Source organism: Dryobates pubescens, chromosome 4 (assembly GCF_014839835.1).
Source record: "Dryobates pubescens isolate bDryPub1 chromosome 4, bDryPub1.pri, whole genome shotgun sequence".
Lineage (NCBI taxonomy): Eukaryota > Metazoa > Chordata > Aves > Piciformes > Picidae > Dryobates > Dryobates pubescens.
The window spans coordinates 49,340,279-49,362,506 of NC_071615.1; the positions used below are offsets into that span (position 1 = coordinate 49,340,279).

The 22,228-nt window shown below is 46.4% G+C and overlaps 1 protein-coding gene across 1 annotated transcript in view; it reads left to right on the forward strand.

Moving 5' to 3' along the window:
- Nucleotides 1-2,378: 2,378 nt before the first annotated feature.
- RARB (retinoic acid receptor beta) overlaps nt 2,379-22,228 on the forward strand; it is a 198,533-nt gene continuing 178,683 nt past the window's right edge. The window contains exon 1 of the mRNA XM_009905439.2: nt 2,379-2,791. Coding sequence (XP_009903741.1) covers nt 2,614-2,791 — 178 coding nt within the window. The 5' untranslated portion in view covers nt 2,379-2,613. The remainder of the gene's footprint in view (nt 2,792-22,228) is intronic.

The window sequence follows — 22,228 nt, forward strand, 5'->3', positions numbered from 1 at the left end:
GGCTGGGGTCAGAGTGGCTGGAGAGCAGTCAGGCAGAGAGGGACCTGGGGGTGCTGGTCGACGGTAGAATGAACATGAGCCTGCATTGTGCCCAGGTAGCCAGGAGGGCCAAGGGCATCCTGGCCTGCATCAGGAACAGTGTGGCCAGCAGGAGCAGGGAGGTCATTCTGCCCCTGTACACTGCACTGGTTAGGCCGCACCTCGAGTACTGTGTCCAGTTCTGGGCCCCTCAGTTTAGGAAGGAGGTTGACTTGCTGGAACGAGTCCAGAGAAGGGCAACAAGGTTGGTGAGGGGTTTGGAACACAGCCCTGTGAGGAGAGGCTGAGGGAGCTGGGGTTGCTTAGCCTGGAGAGGAGGAGACTCAGGGGTGACCTTATTGCTCTCTACGACTACCAGAAGGGAGGTTGTAGTGAGGCAGAGGTTGGTCTCTTCTCCCAGGCAACCAGCACCAGAACAAGAGGACACAGTCTCAGGCTGCATCAGGGGAGGTTTAGGCTGGAGGTTAGGAGGAAGTTTTACACAGAGAGAGTGATTGCCCACTGGAATGGGCTGCCTGGGGAGGTGGTGGGGTCGCCGTCGCTGGGGGTGTTCAGGGCGAGGCTTGACAGGATGCTTGGTTCCATGGTTTAGTTGATTAGGTGGTGTTGGATGATAGGTTGCACATGATGATCTTGTAGGTCTCTTCCAACCTGGTTTATTCTATTCTGTTCTGAGGGGAGACCTCGTGGCTCTCCACAACTGCCTGAAAGAAGGTTGTGGAGAGGCTGCTGATCTCTTCTCACAGGTCATTAGTAATAGAACAAGACGGAATGGCCTTAAGCTGTGTCTGGGTAGGTTGAGACTGGACAGTAGGAAACATTTTTTCCCAGCAAGAGTGGTCAGGGATTGGAATGTGCTGCCCAGGGAGGTGGTGGAGTCACCAAGCCTGGATGTGTTTGAAGGTGGTTTGGATGTGGTGCTTGGGGATATGGTTTAGGGATGACCCTTGCAGAGTAGGGTTTTGGGTTGGCCTTGGTGATCCTGAGGGTCATTTCCAACCTGAATGTTTCTGTGGTTCTGTAATGCTTTGATGTTGTTACTCATTTCCAACTACAGCAGACACAAGGGCGTACATGTTTTCTGGGGTAACAAAGCATTTAGACAGCCCTGGACTACCTTGGTTTTGGGTGGCTGAGTTTGGGCCGTGGCTTTTGCTGTCTTCACCAGCACATGCTGGAGGTGACGGGTGACTCCTCAGTGGGGTGACGCTCAGGAGCCTGCGGCAGCACTCATCTATTTTTGTCAGGAGCACTGCACAAAGAACTGCAAGAGCAGTGTTCACAGTATGGAGTGCTTGCAGCCCTCGCAGGAGCTCTCAGGACACCAGCACTTCCTAGCACTGCACAAACAGGTTCTGTCTGAGAAGGCCATCCATTGCACTGCTCAGCAGCAGCAGGAGCACCTGTCACTGCTGAGAATAGCACAAGAAGTGCCCTCTCAAAAAAAAGGGCAATCAGTGAGGTGTCACTGGAGTGATATGAAGGTAAACTAACAGTCTTTCGTGAGAACAGTTACTGATGAAACAATTAGTGTTTTAACAGCCCAACACAAAGTTGGGCCAGACACCTGGGTTCCCCAGTGCACTGCCAGAGCCATGACACCGAAGTGAGCAGAGAGCCTTCTCAGCATTGTTCACTCATAAAAGAATCATAAAATCACTAAGGTGGGAAAAGACCTTTAAGATCATCGAGTCCAACCATAACTCAGCCACCATGACCACCAAATGCCACATCTACAGCTTCTGGAACATCTCCAGGGACGGTGACTCCACCACCTCCCTGGGCAACTAGTTCCAATGCCTCAGCACTCTCTCGGTAAAGATTTTCTACCCAATGTCCAGTCTATGTCTGTAGCTTCTGTGCCAAAACTGAAAGCTTTTATACACATGAAAATATTTCAGAAGTTGATTTTTTTTTTTCTGAACTATTTTTTATTAATCCCTCAGTATCAGCATTTCAGTTCAGACTGGTGCATCAGTTTTAGAACTGGCAGTTTCCAGAACAAGATTGGGTCTGACCAGAAGATGCTTTTGGTGTAGCACATCAGGCAGGGAAAGGAAGTTGATGGATATTCTGCTGTTAACTTGAGTGGGGTAGGAATCTCACCCCTCAGGTAACTATCAAGATGGTCTTGTAGAACACTATTGATAAGTAGGTAACCACTTAACCAAAGTTGTAAAGGGATAAGAGACTTTTCTCTCTGTATATATTAAAAACATGATACTCAACATGCTGCTTGCTTCTTCACACAGGCTGTGTCGGGATGCATCTGTAAAGAGCAGCTGTCCTCCCAGGGAGAGAAGCACATCCATAAGCAAGGGCGCCCTGATACACAGAGCAAGAAGACTTTCTGTCCACAGTCTGCAGAGCAATAATGTCCTGGAAAAGAGAGCAGTAGGAAGCAGAGATGAAGTCTAGGAAGGACCTGATCTCCTGAGTTCCCTTTTCATTATCACACAGCCCACCTCAGGCTGTGCTCGCAGGCTCGGCAGCCCTCTCCATTCACAAGCTGAGGTATCTGTTCGCTGGCCTGGAGTGATGCAAGGTAACTGTTCTCCACTGTGAGGTGTTAAGATGACCACCAGCAGCCGCACATGTCCAGTGCCAGCCGTGAATGGACATATGACTCACTACCCAGCAGCACCGTACCCACTGCTTTTCCCTCCGGTCATCAGTGGACTGTCACTGCCTTCGCTGCGTGGACTCCAGAGCCACCCACCAACGAGCGGATGCAGCACACCATCACCTGCAGGTGAGGGCTTGATGTTAGTAACTGTTACTCACCAGTTTTCCTCTAACAGAGTCTGAGCTCCTGAAATTATTTTAAGAGTGATTGCAGTCATTCATCTGTGATGTATTTCACTTGGGCCAAGAACAGGCATTTGTTTTGAAACACCATTTTCACTTCATCATGTGTTTATACGTGTTTAATACAGGCCTGTCAGCCTGACCTCAGTGCCAGGCCAGATGATGGAACAGTCATCTTGAGTGCAATCACACAGCACTTACAGGATGGCCAAGGGATCAGGCCCAGCCAGCATGGATTTAGGAGGGGCAGGTCCTGCCAGACCAACCTGATCTCCTTCTGTGCCCAGGTGACCACCTGGTGGACGTGGGGCAGGCTATGGTTGGAGTCTGCCTGGACTTCAGCAAGGCCTTTGACACTGTCCCCCACAGCAAACTCCTGGCCAAGCTGTCAGCCCCTGGCTTGGACAGCAGCACCCTGTGCTCAGTCAGGAACTGGCTGGAGGCTGAGCCCAGAGAGTGGTGGTGAATGGTGCCACATCCAGCTGGCAGCCAGGCACCAGTGGTGTGCTCCAGGGATCAGTGCTGGGCCCCATCCTGTTCAATATCTTTATTAATGATCTAGGCATGGGGATTGAGTCCACCATTATTACGTTTGCAGATGACACCAAGCTTGGGGCAGGAGTTGATCTGCTGGAGGGTAGGAGAGCTCTGCAGAGGGACCTGGACAGGCTGGGCAGATGGGCAGAGTCCAAGGGCAGGAGATTTAACACATCCAAGTGCCGGGTTCTGCACATTGGCCACAACAACCCCATGCAGAGCTACAGGCTGGGGTCAGAGTGGCTGAGAGCAGTCAGGTGGAAAGGGACCTGGGGGTGCTGGTTGATAGGCTGAACATGAGCCAGCATTTTGCCCAGGTGGCCAAGAAGGCCAATGGCATCCTGTGTCCAGTTCTGGGCTCCTCAGTTTAGGAAAGATGTTGAGTTGCCAGAAGGTGTCCAGAGAAGGGCAACAAATCTGGGGAGGGGTCTGGAACACAGCTCTGTGAGGAGAGGCTGAGGGAGCTGGGGTTGCTTAGCCTGCAGAAGAGGAGGCTCAGGGGAGACCTTATTGCTGTCTACAACTACCTGAAGGGAGGTTGTAGCCAGGTGAGGGTTGGTCTCTTCTCCCAGGCAACCAGCACCAGAACAAGAGGACACAGTCTCAAGCTTTGCCAGGGGAGGTTTAGGCTGGATGTTAGGAAGAAGATCTTCACAGAAAGAGAGACTGTCCATTGGAATGTGCTGCCCAGGCAGGTGATTGAGTTGCTGTCACTGGAGGTGTTTAGGAAGAGTCTGGATAGGGTGCTTGGTGTTATGGTTGAGTTGATTAGATGGTGTTGGGTGATAGGTTGGATTTGATGATCTCAAAGGTCTTTTCCAACCTGGTTAATTCTATTCTATTCTATTCTAATAAATGAGCAACAGAACCTGCAATGGATTTTGGCATATCCTGCATTATCTGGTTAGCTGCAGAATCTGATCATATGTTTAAACAAAGATTGCCCTTTGTGTGTTCAAGAACAGTGGCGATTCATGGAATCATAGAATGGTCCAGGGTGGAAGGGACTTCCAAAGCTCATCCAGTCTGACCTCCCAACAGTCAACAGGGACATCCTCAACTAGATCAGGCTGCCCAGGGCCTTGTCCCTTGTCCAGCTTCACCTTGAATATCTCCAGGGCAGGAGCTTCAACCACCTCCCTGGGCAACCTGTTCCAGTGCTCCACCACCCTCATAGGAAAGAACTTGTTCCTAACATCCAATCTAAACCTGCTCTGCTCTAGTTTGAAGCCTTTGCCCCTCGTCCTGTCCCTGCAGGCCTTTGCAAACAGTCTCTCTGCAGCCTTCCTGTAGCCCCCTTCAGGTACTGGCAGGCTGCTATTAGGTCTCCCCAGTGCCTCCTCTTCTCCAGGCTGAACAACCCCAGCTCCATCAGCCTGTCCTCATAGCAGAGCTGCTCTAACCCCATGATCACTTTTGTGGCCCTCCTCTGTACTCTCTCCATCCAGTCACAAGTGGGAAGAGGTATATTGGATCAGACTTTTATTTGTTCCATTTGCAGGAGTTTATTGAAGGTGAAATACTAAATACTTTCAGACAAAAGGTCCACAAGGTCAACTATCCAGTCCCATCAGAAATTATCCTGGTTAATTATCTGAATGCCATACTGAATTAATCTTCCAGTTTGTAAGAACACTCAGCTGTCAAAGAAAAGGTGGTGTTGTGTCAGAGTCTCTTTCTGAGGTGTAGGTTGGTAAACACGTCAGATGTGCTGCGATTTCCTTTTCCACAGGTGGTTCCTGTGAAATTGAGACTGTTGCAGATGTATTATTAATAATGAATGAATTCACCAGTGCTAAGCTTTTCCAAAAAACAGTGCAAAGTATCAGTGTCTGTCAGTACACAAAATAAGTAGCTGCTGCTGAATCTTTGAGCTTGTGTCTTTGTGCCATGGTGCCAGTGTTTCCAGGGTAGTGTTTTTGTTGAGGCTCTCCGCAGCGCTGGCTCACTTTGACAGAGCATGGAAGCCTGGCAGCTGTTGTGCACAGCTCAAGGCAGTAGTGTTTGAAAATACCAGCGAGATAGTGAGGAGGGTGACTTGGACTCGGGTACAGTGCCTGCAGGTTGACCCTTCTGCTTTGTGCTACTCTTATTTACCTTTGGTTACAATAATCTGCTTAGCTTTCAAACCTGTAGACTTCTGATTCTGGAGCCTGAGGTTAATATTGCTGGAGTTTGGAGCAAGCAAGTTGAACTTCAGGTTATATTTCGGGGGGTTGTTTTCAATTGTTGCATTTAAATTTTTTCCCCCTCACAATGAAGCCACTTGTGGACCAAGATCAGTATGACTGATGGCCTCTGTTGAAGTTAGAACTCATGATGAGTACTAGAAGAATGTAGATCTCACTTGCAATGATCTGAAGAGCTCAAAGCTGGGCCAAACCACTGACTGCTATGTCCTTGAAGCTTTGTACTATTTATCTTACAGATTCTTTCTATTCATGCAAAATCCAAGACAAATGATTTTATATAACTGGAATACTATAAGGATCTCCTAAAGCTTTTTCAAACAGTGATGTTCAACAGCTTTTGTTCAAAGTTACAGTAATTTAAGCAGCTAACCTTATGTTAGGTTGCCTAAAATTATCTTAATCTACAGTTGGATTAGGTATCTCCAGGCCTGTTAAACAGTATTTTAGACATGAATGCTGTGAGCACAAGGGGCTTACAATAAGCATTTCAGGATGTGTCATTGATGTTAATAGTGTTGTGTTGCCTCTGTGACTTGGCTTCTGTTTTTATACTGAGATACCTAGTACAAAATACTTCATAATTAGGGGGCTGGTCACAGTGATAAAGAGGTCAGAAGATGAGAGAATACCACATCTACTCGTGCATGGACTATGCATGAGCTCCAAACGAGACCACAGTCAAGAAGATCATTACTTTTATGTAAGTCCAGTTGATTTACCTACTGCTGCACTGCCCTGTACAGCACAGAGCAGACATCTTCACTCCTGAGAGCAGATGGCATGCAGGCTTCCCTAGCTGCATCCATGATGAGGAATGGCATCTATATATGTTAAAAAAAAACCCACAAAGTTAGCAAAGGCTGTCTCAGGAGGCTGCTGCTCAGCTCATTTCGAAACGATAAGGAAGGCAAAGCTGGAGACAGTCCTGTGCTTTTGGGTCCTGCAGAGCATGACATTATTGCAATAGGGAAATCACAAAACTTCAGTGAAATGTTTGGGGAAAGAATAAATAAACATGGGGAAATACTGTTGCATGACATTTTGTTAAAGTAAAAGCATCTTAGCTTCAAATGAGTATCAGTTCTGCTGGTACACACAAGCAGTTCTAGAAGTCCCTCAGGGATCAGTCCTGGCACCAGGCTTGTTCAACATCTTTGTGGGTGCCATGGACAGTGGCATTGAGTGCACCCTCAGCAAGTTTGCTGATGACACCAAGCTGTGTGGTGCAGCAGACACACTGGAGGGAAGGGATGTCACTCAGAGGGTCCTGGACAGGCTGGAGAGCTGGGCACAAGCCAACCTCATGAGGTTCAACAAGACCAAGTGAAGGGTCCTGCAGCTGGGTTGAGGCAATCCCAGGCACAAATCCGGGCTGGGCAGGGACTGGCTGAAGAGCAGCCCTGAGGAGAGAGCCTTGGGGGTGCTGGGTGAGGAGAAGCTCAACAGGAGCTCTCAGTGTGCACTTGCAGCCCAGAGAGCCAAGCAGAGCCTGGGCTGCATCAAGAGAAGTGTGGCCAGCAGGGCAAGGGAGGTGACTCTCCCCCTCTGCTCAGCTCTGGGGAGACCACACCTGGAGTACTGCATCCAGTTCTGGAGCCCCTGTGACAAGAGGGATCTGGAGGTGCTGGAAGGTGTCCAGAGAAGGGCCACAAGGGTGATCAGAGGGCTGGAGCACCTCTCCTGTGAGGACAGACTGAAGGAGTTGGGGCTGTTCAGCCTGGAGAAGAGAAGGCTCCGAGGTGACCTAATTGTGGCCATCCAGTATCTGCAGGGGGCTACAAGAAGGCTGGGGAGGGACTTCTCAGGATATCAGGTAGTGATAGGACTAGGGGGAATGGAATGAAGCTGGAGGTGGGGAGATTCAGGCTGGATGTGATGAGGAAGTTCTTCCCCATGAGAGTGGTGAAGCCCTGGAATGGGTTGTCCAGGGAGGTTGTTGAGGCCCCATCCCTGGAGGATGGCTGGAGGAGGCTCTGGCCAGCCTGGTCTAGTGTGGGGTGTCCCTGCCCATGGCAGGGGGGTTGGAACTAGATGATCCTTGTGGTCCCTTCCAACCCTGACTGATACTATGATACTATAAGCTGGGTGCCATTGCTCTTCATTAGTCCTGGAAGAAGGGCCCCTTCTTGCCATCCTGAGACCTTGTGCTAGTTAGGCCACACCTTGAGTCCTGTGTCCAGTTCTGGGCCCCTCAGTTTAGGAAGGAGGTTGACTTGCTGGAACGAGTCCAGAGAAGGACAACAAAGTTGGTGAGGGGTTTGGAACATAAGCCCTACGAGGAGAGGCTGAGGGAGCTGGGGTTGCTTAGCCTGGAGAAGAGGAGACTCAGGGGTGACCTTATTACTCTCTACAACTACCTGAAGGGAGGTTGTAGACAGACGGATGTTGGTCTCTTCTCCCAGGCAAGCAGTACCAGAACAAGAGGACACAGTCTCAGGCTGCACCAGGGGAGGTTCAGGCTGGATGTTAGAAAAAAGTTCTATACAGAAAGTGATTGCACATTGGAATGGGCTGCCTGGGGAGGTGGTGGAGTCACCATCATTGGAGGTGTTCAGGAGGAGACTTGATGGGGTGCTTGGTGCCGTGGGTTAGTTGCTTGGGTGGTGTTGGATTGGTTGATGGGTTGGACGCGGTGATCTTGAAGGTCTCTTCCAACCTGGTTTATTCTATGTATTCTAATGCTATTGCCAGAGCCCATTAAGGGAACTGCCACAGTGTGAGAATACCAGCTGAAAATGAGTTTCCTTTCTTTTTAAAGCATATGGTTTGCATTTCACTCTGACTTTTAATTTCTAAAAAAGGTTACTTAGAAAGATATGTCTTAAAAAAACAACCATCCAGCCTCTACCAAAGCACACTAAGCAAGTGGAGTGCCATCTGAAATTTAAGAAGGAAGCCATGCAGAAGTTACGCAGATCATTGTGGTACATTCATGGAGCTGAAAAGTAGCAAGGAAATTGCTGTCACACAGTGGTGGTGCAGTTCCACAAGCAAATCTCAGCATGAGAAAGATTAAGACATGCTGTTCATTGGTAGAGCATCTTTGTAAGACTGGTTTCTGTAATGTTGCTTCACCAAAATGAGTTTTACAGAACGAGTTTAACATGGGTAAAGAGCACTACATCATAAAGCCAGTTGGTATGAGCTGGAGACCATGGCACGGGGAAGAAAACACTTAATCTGAGCTAATGCTGTGATGAAAGTGATGCCTGAATGTATCCTAGATCAAATTAAAATAGAGTCTGGACAACAGCCAGTGTGGGAACCACTAAATAATAAAACCTTGGCAGTTGTTCCCTTTCTGCATGGATTGCACAGCCTGCTCCAGGCATTCTGCCTCAATGGGGCATTGTCTGGCATTTGCTGGTAGCAGCCCTATAGTTTACATCTAGCCTCCCTCCACCCCCAAATCTGGTCCTTGTGCTGCAGTCATTTGTTGAAAGGGAAGGGTAGTAGTAGCTTGGTAAGAGGACAGGAGAGAGCAGTGAGCCAGATACTAGAGTGTCCTGGACTGCATATAAACTTAGTAAAATGAAGTGTTGTTACTTAGAGGGCTGTTGGGATGTAAAGGAGAAATATCCATACTAAGGTCATCCATTGTACGTTAGCCAAGTTTTTCCATGCTTTCCTGTCTGCTGCGTTCTAAAAGAGCATTGTAAAGAATAAAGCACAGTACATTCTGGTTTATGTACATCTGCTAAGTATGAGAAACATGTATGGAAAGTATGATCATCTGAGGAACTGGAAGAGGTAGGCAAGGAACTAACTACAGCATTACTTCTGGGTAGTGCCGTGTAAATGCTAATTGTTGTACTTAGCAGATGTGCTCAGGGCAAGCAGAGTGTAGTTTTAAGCTTTGTTTTCTGTTGGAATTGTTCTTCTTTCCATTATTGGTGGTTGTTTACCACTTGAACTCTAATTTAAAGATTGTTTGCTTCCCCCCCCGGGTAATGAATTTTCCCTGGTGTCATTAAAGGAATACAGTTAAATCCAGTGTTGCTGGTGCAGGGCTTCAAGATACTCTTGCCAGCCCCACCCGTTGCAGGAATTCATTTACTTTTCCAGTTCTGTTGTTAATCATTATATTGACACAGAAAGTCCTCCCAGAAGCACTCTTTGGCAGATTGCATTAAATATGAATAGCAGATATTCATTACGATGTGTTGCCCCCAGGAGAACTCTAAACTATCTGCACTCCTCAGGAAGAGGCAAATACACTGATTCTCCAGCTATTCAAATTATTCTCAAATAGTTTAGTGTGTCTCTAATAAAAACAAGAATGTCTCTGCTTCCCTTAATTATTCAGAAGGTCAAGGAGTCCCACATCTCACTTTACTTCACAAAATGGGGAATATTTCTGTTGGAAGTTGGAGTGCAGTTAGCACATGATGGATTTTCTTCCCTCGGCAGAGTTCCTGAGGCAAGTGCTGTCTGGGAATGGACTGGACAAGAAAGCCTCTTCGCTCTGTGGAGTGGTCTAAAGTAATACTAGATTAGCTGTGTTGGATTACAAAAAAGTACATGGCTCAGCCTTGCTTGAGTGTGGTGTTGAGTTTTTCCATGCCTTCTAATTTTAGTGCAACCATGTCCCTAGGAAGGCTCTGCTGTGCAGTCATTTGCACTCACCTGCAGTTAGCAGGTGATTTTGAAGACTTGTAATGTAGCTGGGGAAGAACAACCCCAGGTATCAGTACAGTCTGACCTGCTGGAGAGCAGTGAGGGGGAAAAGCACCTGGGGGCCCTAGTGGATGGGAGGTTGTCCATGAGCCAGCAATGTGCTCTTGTGGCCAAGAAGGCCAGTGGCATTCTGGGGTGGATTAGAAGGGATGTGGTTAGTAGATGGAGAGAGGTTCTCTTCCCCCTTATCTCTGCCCTGCTGAGGCTGCATCTGGAATATTGTGTCCAGTTCTGGGCCCCTCAGTTCAGGAAGGACCTCAGGGAACTGCTTGAAAGAGTCCATCACAGAGCCACAAAAATGATTAGGGGAGTGGAACATCTTCCTTATGAGGAGAGCCTGAGGGAGCTGAGGGCTCTGGAGCTTGGAGAGGAGCAGCCTGAGGGTGACCTCATTCATGTTGATAAAGATGTGCAGGGTGAGTGCCCAGAGGCTGGAGCCAGGCTCTGCTGGGGGATGCCTAATGACAGCACAAGGGGCAGTGGTGGAAGCTGAGGCATAGGAAGTTCCATGGGAACATGAGGAAGAATATTTTCCCTGTGAGAGTGACAGAACAGTGGCACAGGCTGCCCAGGGGGGCTGTGGAGTCTCCCTCTCTGGAGATATTCAAAATGTGCCTGGATGTGTTCCTGTGTGATCTGCTCTAGGTGCTCCTGCTCTGGCAGGGGGGTTGGACTGGATGAGCTTTCAAGGTCCCTTCCAGCCCCTAACATCCTGTAATTCTGTGTTCAGTGCATTTGTTGCACATCTTTGCTGAAGAGACAGAACATGTGTTTGCATTCAGAAAGAGGGGGATAAGTAGAACATGAATATCAGATTACTTAGCTACAGCCAGTGTTGCCTCATGCTGGCAAGTCTGAGGAACAATGTCTAGATGATACCTTGCAGATATCATTCGTGACCTTGAAAAACACCATTTTATTTCATTTCTGGCTTTGGTTATGTTGGGGGTTTTTCCTATTAAGGCTTGAAATCATCCATGCTTTGATTAATAAAACCATGTTATGTTGTCATGTTCTAATGGCAATTAATCTGAAACTATAGAAGAATGTTTTAGTTAGTTAGTTTTTTATGTTAGAGCTTCTTCTTTTTGTTGTATTGCCACTTTCTTAAAACATAGGAGCGCCTCTCGACACGGTGGCTCCTGCTGTAGCCCTGCCCTGTCGAGGCAAATCCCCAGCACTTTGTGGATGCAGTCTCTTCAGAGTTTAGCAGGAAGCATGCTCATCTGTAAGAAATCAGCTCTGGGTGTGTATAGACTTGAGAATTCAGACACTTGCTCTTGCAGTGGAGCACGTTGCAGTTAAATGGCACATGCTCCATAATGGCTCTGTGCAACCCTCATGGCCCTCCTGTAGTCTGAAGGAGCCTGGTATTTGGAAGTCTAATAGAAGCTGTCAGAGAATTGCTCCTTCCTTCCTTATGGGCCCTGAGGCAAGAAAATTCCCCAACAAATTATCTTCTCACCCAAGATTGGAAATATATTTCTGCATAGTATTGTGAACAACCTTTTTCTTTACTCTGGCCCAACAAAAATAACCCCTAGTAGCTCCCAGTGTTGGACTGGCAGGAATGAAGAACAAAGCTGTCAGGTCCTGATGGTGACCACTCTGTCGACCCTCCCCCAGTGATGGCCTATATGGTGTCAATTCGTCCACTGCGAGTGAAGCACACAGCGTATCAGTGGAAAGGACTGTGGTGCCAGACCTCAGGTTTGGCAGGGGATTGTGTATTGGCTAAAACAGAATGGATGGCCTTAGTATGGATATTTCTCCTTTGCATCCCAACAGCCCCTCTAAGTAATAACACAATTTAGAAATGTCTCAATATCCAGTCTGTTCCAAATCCAGATGGATAGGTGCAGAGTTCCAGAGCTGTTAATCGTGTGGTAGTGTGTGTAACAGCAGGCCACACGGAGCCCACCAAGAGCCCAGCTGACTCTGAAAACAGAATCAGCAGGGACTGGTTAGTTTGAAAAAGAGGAGGCTGCTCTCTACAGCTACCTGAAAGGAGGTTGTGGGGAGGTTGGTGGTGGTCACTTCTCACAGGTAATTAGTGACAGAACAAGAAGGAACAGCCTCAAGCTGTGTCTGCGTAGGTTGAGACTGGACAGTAGGAAACAATATTTTCATGGCAAGAGTGGTCAGGCATTGGAATGTGCTGCCCAGGGAGGCAGTGGAGTCACCAAGCCTGGATGTGTTTGAAGGTGTTTTGGGTGTGGTGCTTGGGGCTCTGGTTGAGGGCTGACCCTTGCAGAGTAGGGTTCTGGGTTGGCCTTGGTGAGCCTGAGGGTCTTTTCCAACCTGGATGTTTTTGTGGTTCTGTAAGCTTTCTCTTCGCCAGGTTACCAGCTGAAGCCATGTCTTTAGCAGGTACAGCTTTAAGAAAACCTAATCAGATTATTCTAATTATGTGGAGAGCTTCCTTTCAGTCACATTGCTGTGTTCAAAGCCCTGTCATCATAGGGGGGTTGTAAGTACTTTTTTTTTCCCTTAGCTAATATGAGCTTTTTATTTTGCCTCACTGTTGGCCTTCGTAAGACTTTGCTCCTTTATGCCGCTTCTGGGTTTGTCAGTTTGTGTTTGCTGTGCTTTTAGCAATACATACCATTTAATTGTGAAGCCTTATTTAAGATTGAGTAAATTTTCTTCAGGGAGATTGGTGCTTTTCCTCAGCTAGAATATCTTCCCTTTTTGCCTGTTTACGGAGTATGAAGAACAAGTTGTGCGGAGTTCTCAGCTGTGTCAGTGAGAGCATGTTTCCCATTTAGAATGATAAACACCCACCCTATCCGATGAGCCCCTAAAGGGCAGGGAATCCTTCTTCCCTTCCTTTGTCCTTCAGTGCTCTGCTTCCTTTCTTACTGCCCAGAAAAGGCCTACATCAGTAATATTCATAAATGATTTACAAAAGTAATTCCTGTGTAATAGCTTGGGATGTCAAGATTTTATGGTGCTGCCAGATGTGCTATCAAACAAAATTATCTGGTTCAAAAAACTTGTGATAAATCTAGTCAGAGAAAATTCCCCAGGGCAAACTCACCCTCTACAAAAGTAACTATATCTCATAAAAATGTTAGAGTCTCCTTTACAACATGTTTGAAAATTAGACTTTAAAGCAATAGTTTTATTCAAATGCAAACTTAGGTTTGGGATAAACTAACAAACAGGAAGGACTGTCCTTAAGCAGCAGAAAACTCCTTTCCTTTCAGAACACCACACACACTCAGAGGAAATGTCAGAGTAAATATCAGAAGCATTCAGAAAACCAGAACCTGCATCCCTAAGATACTCAACTGTTTTGTCTAGAGGGTGCATTTTTAGAAAGCAGTTGAATACATTGGGTCTCATCTGAGTGAGGCTGCTGAGCTTCTGATTTGCACTGCCTGAGCACCTTGAAGTTTTGCACTGAGCAATATGCCCAGCATCTGCCGTGTGTGTCCGTTCCTTCATGCTCTCCATATAGGGAGGTGTATGGGCAGCAGGGTGCTTGTTGTGGCTGGGAGTTCATATTTTGAAGGAGAGGAAGTGTTGGAGATGCACTTGAACTCTCTATGTGGCCATGCCTCCATGTTGGAGTAAGCTGGACCAAGGCAATGTACCCTTGGCTTAGACTTACAGGTTTGTAGTGGTCCTGGTTTCTTGGGGAACTCCCCAAGGAAGTCCAGGTGCTTGCACAAATGAGCTTCACTAGTATTGAGTTAGGCCAGAGGAGCAAAGATTTTAAGCATATTTTTCATCCTATAGTTCCAGTTATTTGGGAGAGAGATTAAAAATCCTAACTGGGAGCTTCTGGGGGACAAATGCTGATTTCAGGCAAACCCAAATGGTCAGCATTTCTGGGGTGCCCAGCGCAGAGGGTGAGAAGTGGGTCTGAATATCTTGAATACCTTGAATACCTTGAATACCTTGAATACCTTGAATATCTCCAGGGAAGGAGCCTCAACCACCTCCCTGGGCAACATGTTCCAGTGTTCCACCATCCTTGTAGTAAAGCACTGTGCTTCTAATACCCAATCTAAATCTGCTCTGCTCTAGTTTGAAGCCATTGCCCCTTGTCCTGTCTCTGCAGGCTTTTGCAAACAGTCTCTCTGCAGCCTTCCCGTAGCCCCCTTCAGGTACTGGCAAGCTGCTATTAGGTCTCCCCTGAGCCTCCTCTTCATGAGTCAGCATTTCTTGCTGTTTACACAGTTAATGATTCTTAGTTTACACAATAGATACATTCTGTGAGGATTACTTATTTCTAAATGTTCCTAAATTAGTCTGGTGTCATAGGGACGGATTCAGACCCTAGCACACCCTAGCAGACCCTAGTACAGCTCCTGCAAGGGCTGTGGAGACTCTGCCTGCTGTCACAGCTGGAGGTCATCTTCTGTATGGGTGCAAGAATTACCTAGTTGCAGAACAAAGAAAGAGGAAAGGGGAAATGGAGAAGAAGGAAAGAAGACAGGAGAAATGCAAAAGAGGAGGACACGGGTAGTGCTCCTTCTGTGAATTTAAGATTTAGATGCTTTTCAAAAGCTATCTTTAAAAAAAGTGTATGCCTCATGGCTTCAAAATATACTGAGCTAGAGCTGTTTACAACATGTAATGTGTTTTTTTTTCCTTTCAGGAAGGAAATGCCAAAAGACCTTTAAATATAGCTGCAGCAGCATTACTGTTCCCTCTCTGTATGTAAAAACAAAAAGAAAGACATTCTTTAACAGAACTAAATACTCCAGGGGATGAAAATTGGTGTCCTGCTGCCTGCTCTGCACAGCCAGCAGCCTGTTACCAGAGGCTCATCCCAAGGGCTTGCAACACCTCTGGACTCTGCCAACCTTTGCAGCTGTATTTGAGGGAGAAAAAACTTGGCTGTCTTTTAAGATTGAAAGCATCTAAGTCAACCCCGAAGCGCTACCCTGTCACAGTCATGTCACCATCAGTGGAGAATGCAGCATGATCTCCTGTGCTTTGTGATTTTCTTAGGGTACCATGCAAGCAGGGAGGGGATTGGCCCCTTGTAATCAGCTCTGGGGAGGCCGCACCTTGAGTATTGTGCCCAGTTTTGGGCAGCTCAATCCAAGAGAGATGTGGAGGTGCTGGAGCCAGGGCAGAGGAGGGCAAGGAAGCTGTGAAGGGCCTGGAGAATAAATGTGATGAAGAGCAACCGAAGGAGCTGGGGATGGTTAGTGTGAAACAGAGGAGGCTGAGGGGAGACCTCATGGCTCTCTACAGCTAGCTGAAAGGAGGTTGTGGAGAGGTTGGTGCTGGTCTCTTCTCACAGGTAATTAGTGACAGAACAAGAAGGAACAGCCTCAAGCTGTGAGCAGGTCAGGCATGGAATGTGCTGCCCAGGGAGGTGGTGGAGTCACCAAGCCTGGATGTGTTTAAAGGTGTGTGATGCTTTAACCCACCCACATCAAGCAAAAGTTAGGCTGGAGTCAGTCAGAGAAGCAAATGGAAAGCTGTATTTTACAAGCAATCATGGAATGCAGTGAATATGTACAAAAATATACAGTATTTACAATATTATACAGGTATTTACAAAAAACCCAAAGAGCACAGAAATCCTCCTTGGGCAGGAGGATTGCACCTCACCTCCTGCCCAACCTCTCCCTCCCTTTTGTCTCTAGTTAATTAGAAGAAAAGAGAAAAGAAGAAAGGAGATTTTTAGTTAGCTCACAGCATCATTAGAAAGTTAGTAATGCTTGTCTCAAGGTCGTTAGATGATAAGAGGTCTCTCTCTCTGTCCAGGAGCAGCATGCATGCCAGCAGAAAAAGACAGAGTGAGAGAAAAATGTAAGATTGTAAAACTACATCCCACTCATCTGACCAACGAAATTTGTTTAGAACGATCTTTGTTTTCCTTTTTACACCAACTGTAGCTCCTAGCTTAAAGACACAGCCTAGGCTGTCACAAGGTGGCTTGGATGTGGTGCTTGGGGATATGGTTTAGGGGTGAACCTTGTAGGGCAGGGTTCCGGGTTGGACTTGGTGATCCTGAGGGTCTTTTTGTGATTCCTGAATGTTTCTGTGATACTGTGAAGTAGTAATGTTACACTGCTGTGGAGCACAGCATGTGATCAGCAATACCTAGGGGCTACAGCAGAGCCACTGGAAATCCCCTCTATTTTGACTTCTTCATTCCTTTCCAGACTACAAGCCATACTTGTTGGAGGGTAACAATCCTGTAGAGAGGTGCACAGACTTTACGTCTAGAGCCCTGCAATAAGGCTGTGTTGTAAATCTGCAGTGTCTGGAAGAGCTCACGTGCACACCAGCATTACCTAAAAGCTATCAGCAGAGGCATTTGGTAGGAAATAGAACTGCATCATGTAAACAAATCTGTTTATTATATATTGCTCTCTCATGGCAATTTCAGGATCAAGAGTTCTGTTATTTGAGAAATTAAATCCTGTGAGAATCATTAAAAGTATAGAAATAGTGATGTCATTACAAAATTAACTAGCTATAAACCCACCGGGTGACATAGCAATTCATAAAGGGAACAGCAAAGCATAATGCAGGGCACATCTGCTGTTCCCATGCCTGCAGAACCATCAACCTATTGGTATCTGCAGACCACATGAAATTGAACAGCTGGTGGAAGCACTTGAAAAAGCATCAGGAGAAGCTGTACACCTTGCAAAACACTTTGCTATTGGTAACATCACCATTTTAATGGTGTGTTCTTACCAAAATGGTTATCACCCCCTTCAAGTCCCAGATATTCCTGACATTGCTTCTTAAATAGCAACAGCGTGAGGGAGTGCAAAAATAGCATTGACTTCTCTAAGGACCTTGCTAACATTTGTATTACTTTCTCTTTGGTATACTGCAGTATATGAACTGCTATAGGGTTCTCAAATAAAGAGGGAAGATAGAGTCTCTGTTCCAAGTATCTTGGAATCAAGAAAGGGAAGATAGATGAAGAGTTAGAGACAAAGACATGACTCCCAGGCCAAGTGATGGAGGCAAAGAAAGGCCCACATCCTAGAAATGCAAAGCTGGATTTGGGGCTTCTAAACAGACAGCTAGATGGTTAGAAACAATACAGCCAGAGGACACTGAACTGCTTCTTGTGAAAACCAACAGTAAAACGCTGCACTCAGTGTCCTGGTTTAAGACAGCAATCCCCCCCCCAAAGACTGGAAGTGAAAGTAACACAAAAAAAGCCCTGTGGCTGAGATAGGGAGTTTAATGAAAACAATAGTGTGCCATTGCTGTAGCTATTGCAGAGAAGAGCACAGCAAGAACAGAAGCGGCAGCAGAAGCCAGCCACAAAATGAGACCCCTGCCCCCACAGGCCCACAGCCAGCCCAGTGGAAAAGACCAATGACCCAAAACCGGAAGCAGCAACTGGGAGGAGGATACCTCTCTTGTTACAATCTGGAGCCCCATGACACTTTGCTCCAGCCAGCACTTTCATCATAAAGCTGGCATGATGTTCCTGTGGTATCAAATACTCACCAGCAGATTCAGCTAGCTAAACCCACAGCAGTCAGGCTGACAGCACGTTTCCCCTAGCTGCGTGGTCCAACACTGGAGTCCAACTAACTGGCCATTTTCTTCTGTTTAACAAAGCCAGAAATACAGTTAAGCCAGAGAGAAAGATTCCAGTATTGATCAGCAGTGGTTGTTTTTGCAGAGTGACCTACCAGACATTTGGAACACATCAGCTGTCTCGTGCTGCTACAGCCAAACATCTTGGAGCATGGTTTGCTCTTCTCTGCTTTTACTATGTGCAGAAGAGTGCTCTGCCAGGACGGTATTGCAAGGGATGTTTGCCATTTTAATTTGTAGTTACTCACACAAACCCAGAGAAAGCACGCTGCAATAGCTTTGCTTTTCAAGAATAGGTAAATTGTATTGACTTGTAGTAAAAAATGTGAATCACTGCTGGAAGTTATTTGGGAAAGTGAATTAAAGCATATGTTGCTCAGTTTTATTCAACTCAACAAGTACCACAGTACTGTATTGGAAACACTCCCCATTTCACTTCTGTCAGTAACCAAAGAAATTCCACCTTGTCCAGGGTGAAGCTGGAGCATCCCATGGGTAAGGGAAGTCCTAACTGAGGCAAGTCTGTCACCAGTGCATGTCTATGGCAAGCCACTAATGTGAGCACTTAAAATGAGTTATCTGCCAAACCTTTGTCACTGGTGCAAAGCACTTTGTGTGCATGCTTGTGGGTTCCTGACAGTGCCTAGGATATTATATGTTGCACAGCCCAGGATTTAAATCATAAGTATATATATGGAGACCATTAGCGCTATAAACCAGCATGAGATATGGGCATTTTCATTCCCTAGGTACTGCTTGGTGATCTAGTTTTGAGTCACATCATGGCCTATGAAAGACTCTGCAGTTATAGCCACAGTAAGAAAGCATCAAAAAGTGTTCCTGTTTGGTAAACTTTGTCTTTTCTGAAGGGAATAAACAACCACAGGTGTTTCAGGTCTAAACAGCTGCTGCTCTGAGGTCCTGCTTCTATTCTGGAGCTGATCAATCCTCTTCTTGTCAGATGCACTGAACACATTTTGAGATCTAGCAGGTTTCTTCTCTTCAGAGGAAATGTAGTCCTGGGGTGAGGTCTGTTGTTTGAGCTATTCAGTGATGTATGATCACACAAGGAAGCCAGTACCCAAAGTCCCTTTCCTTACCTGTAGTTTCAAGTCCTATTCCGCCTGCCCCAATCCACCCAGGAGCTATCCATTTAATCTTGTCTTTGTCTCTGCAAATTGTCTGGATGTGTGGGTTTATTTAATTGATTTCTGTGGTGTCTGTGTGCTTTTATGCTTTTATCCTGTAGGTATAGTTACAGAACATATTTCTGTTCTCTCTCTTTGGTGAAGGAATTGCTTTCTGTTTATCTCTGAAGTGGAAGTGTGGCATCTTCAGTGAGATGTCTTTGGGGTGAAAGGGATGCGGAAGTGTTTTGGGGTTTTTTTTAGGAAGGTTAAGCTGGTTCTTGGCAGCCAAGAAAAGGGGAAAGCACAATCTAGGGGGGAGGCTTGATGCCTAGATGATGACCCAGAAGGTGGCTGGTCTGGAGCTTGGTGTAAAACAACTTGAAAGACTGTAGGAGCCAGTAAATAAATTAGATTTTGAAGTTTCTTGGGGATGACACCAGCTAAGGGAGGTCTCTTCATCTGTGTCCATGGAGCACTGATCAGCCCTCAAGAGAAATAGAGAAGGCATTAGAGCCACAGTGCTGAGTCACCTCACCTTGATCCCATTGCAAACCACAAGGTTGATGGTAAGTGTCTGTGATGATTTGAGATGGTTATCAATTGTCTATCAGTCTGGAAAGTTTGGAACCATTGACCTATTGTATGTCTCCAAGGTCAGGGAGACCTTTTTCCAAGGATTTGCACTCAGGATCAGACATCAGCCTGCTTGGAGGAGCATGAAGAAAGATTGCTGTCACATCAAAGTATCATTGTTTCTTAAAGGAAAAATAGTCCACCCTGTGGTTTTCCCCAGACTGTTTACCTTTCCTGGTCTGATTTGAAAGCATCTTGTTCCATACAAAGTACAGTGATACTTCTGGATCAAAACTGTGTGCTAGGATATGTGTAGCAGGCCACAAGTGTCTCCAATGAGTTTCAAATAATAGACAAATTCCCTCCTTAACCCATTAATCCTTTGAAACAAAAATGCTCCCCAAATCGCTGTGAAACACATGGTCACCACTGTAGCCATGTGTGCCTGTGCAGTGAATAAAATCTTGCGTGAGCACCACTGCCTGCAAAACAGCTGGAACTGAGGCTGACCATAGGGCTCTGCAGAACGGCTACCTCTGCCATCGCCTTTGTGTTCAGAACATGAGGCTCAGTCAGCCTGGACACTGTTATTTTCTGTGCAGTCTTTGTGTTGGAGCAGAAGGCCCAGGACAACTGGGAGGAAAGGATGAAGGAGGGCAGCTGGGGCAGAAGGATTGCTGATACTTCCAATGGACGAGGGAACAAACTTCACCCATGGCATACATTTGTTATAGGTTCCCTTTAAGATCAGGATGAGTGGGTACAGTCAGGATCAGTGGGTACAGACAGGGTTTCATAATTTACTATGAGGGGAAGATATCTGGAGATGGCTAACACAGATTTGTCCACTTAGAGAAGAAATGCCACGAATCAACAGGTATATGGTGCTTGTAAGGTGCTACTTGGTTTTTCAGGCTCAGCTGCAAATAAAATGTTATCTGACTATAACAGCACTGTGAACCCAAAGACCTTAACTGGTTTCATTATCAAGTGAGTGCCTGAGGGGAAATATACAGATGCAAAGGAATTCCTTTCCCTTCGTGTAATGTCTTGTGCAAGAGAATTTATGGCCAGAACATGGTTGGCTCTTGCATGGGTACCTTGTGGAGGAAACGCATGAAACCATTCTGGTCTTTGTAGTTGGTTGGTTGGGGGGTGCTGTGTTTGGTTTAATTGTGTTGGGTTTTGTTGTTGGTTGTTTGAAGGTTTTGTTTTGGGTTTTTTGGTCGAGTTTTTTCCTCTTTCTTGCAGCTTGTTTAAAGGATGAGTTTTTATTGCTATCCCCAAGCTTAGGGATGGCATAGATGTATGCCACAAGCTACGAGGTAGGATTGATGCTAGCCCCTTTTCTCTCTCAGCTGTGGTCCTTGTTTTCTGCCTGGGCAATGGGCAGGGAACAGCTCTGCTTACAAAACACCTGCTGCTCTTGTGGGTGGATTTAGGCTACTGTCTAGGTCAGCAAGGTGCTCAATTGGTGTACTATTCTGTGAATAGTTTAAGGCAGGGGCTAAACTGCCTGCTCCCCCAACACAGAAGTGAGGGGCACACCACTCAGGGTTGAGATTAAGAGGTAGGAGTTTAATACAACATGAGATATCGTAATCACAATGCATAAGTACCTCAGCTAATAATCTAATCAATCTAATAGTACAATGCATGATTAGCTTAGCTTAGCCTATTTGCAGAAGTGCAGCAAAATACAGGAAGAAAATAAAAGCATCAAAGAAAAGCAGCAGCAACCCCACTGCCACTCGTCCTGCTGCCATCCCTGCAGAAAAACCCAACCACCCAATACCCCAGCAGCAGCAACCCAAACAGGAAGCCTCCCATGTAACAATCTGAACCTCAAGCCCCGTCATACTTTGCCCCATCCAGTACTTCCATTTTTGAAGCTGGCATGGCTGCAGCATGGCATGGGCAGCTGCAGCATGGCATGGGCAGCTGCAGCATGGCAGGGACAGCAGCAGCATGGCAGGGACAGCAGCAGCAGCTTCAGCTCAACTCAGGACGTTTTCTTAGAAGTTAGTTTATGCCAAGATGTGTAGGGGGGCTGATCAGAAGTGGTGTCCTAAGTCTGATTTTGCTTGTTTGTTTGCTTTGTTGGGGGATGGGGTTTTGTTTGTTTGTGGGTTTGGTGGTGGTGGGGTTTTGTGTATGTGGCCATGTTTGTTTGTGGGTTTTGGGGTTGGGTTGGGTTTTTTCTTATTCTGGTGCAGAGGCAGATCTTGGAAAGCTCAGGTTATGTTCTCTGTATCCCCAGCTAGTTTGCTATACTGGCTAGAGTTACCATCTACAAAGCAAACCCTCAGAGCCTCAAGCAAGCTGAAAAGGTTCATGAGGAGGGAAAAGAGAGAAAGGAAAAAACAAAAGTAGCTCTTCACTGAGCTGTTTAAACTGGCTATATTATTTCCTGTTTAATTAGATACCTTGGGTTTTTCAGTTACAGTTGTGAGGATAAAGGTATGAAGGCCAAGCTTTTTGCAATGTGTGACCAGAGAAGCTATTGCTCTCTTGAGAGGAATCTGGCCTGTCTGTTTTGGAGAACCTGGAAGTTGAATGTGCAGAGCATGTGAGGTGGTTGTCTAAAATACTGTTATGTTTTTCAGAACTGAATAAATCTACAAATTTGGAAGCTGCCTGCAGGATACATGTGATAGTTGTGTGTGCACACACACTTAGGCTTAGTCAAGAACCCTGAAGGTATTGAAGCAAAAACTAAAGAAGTAATGA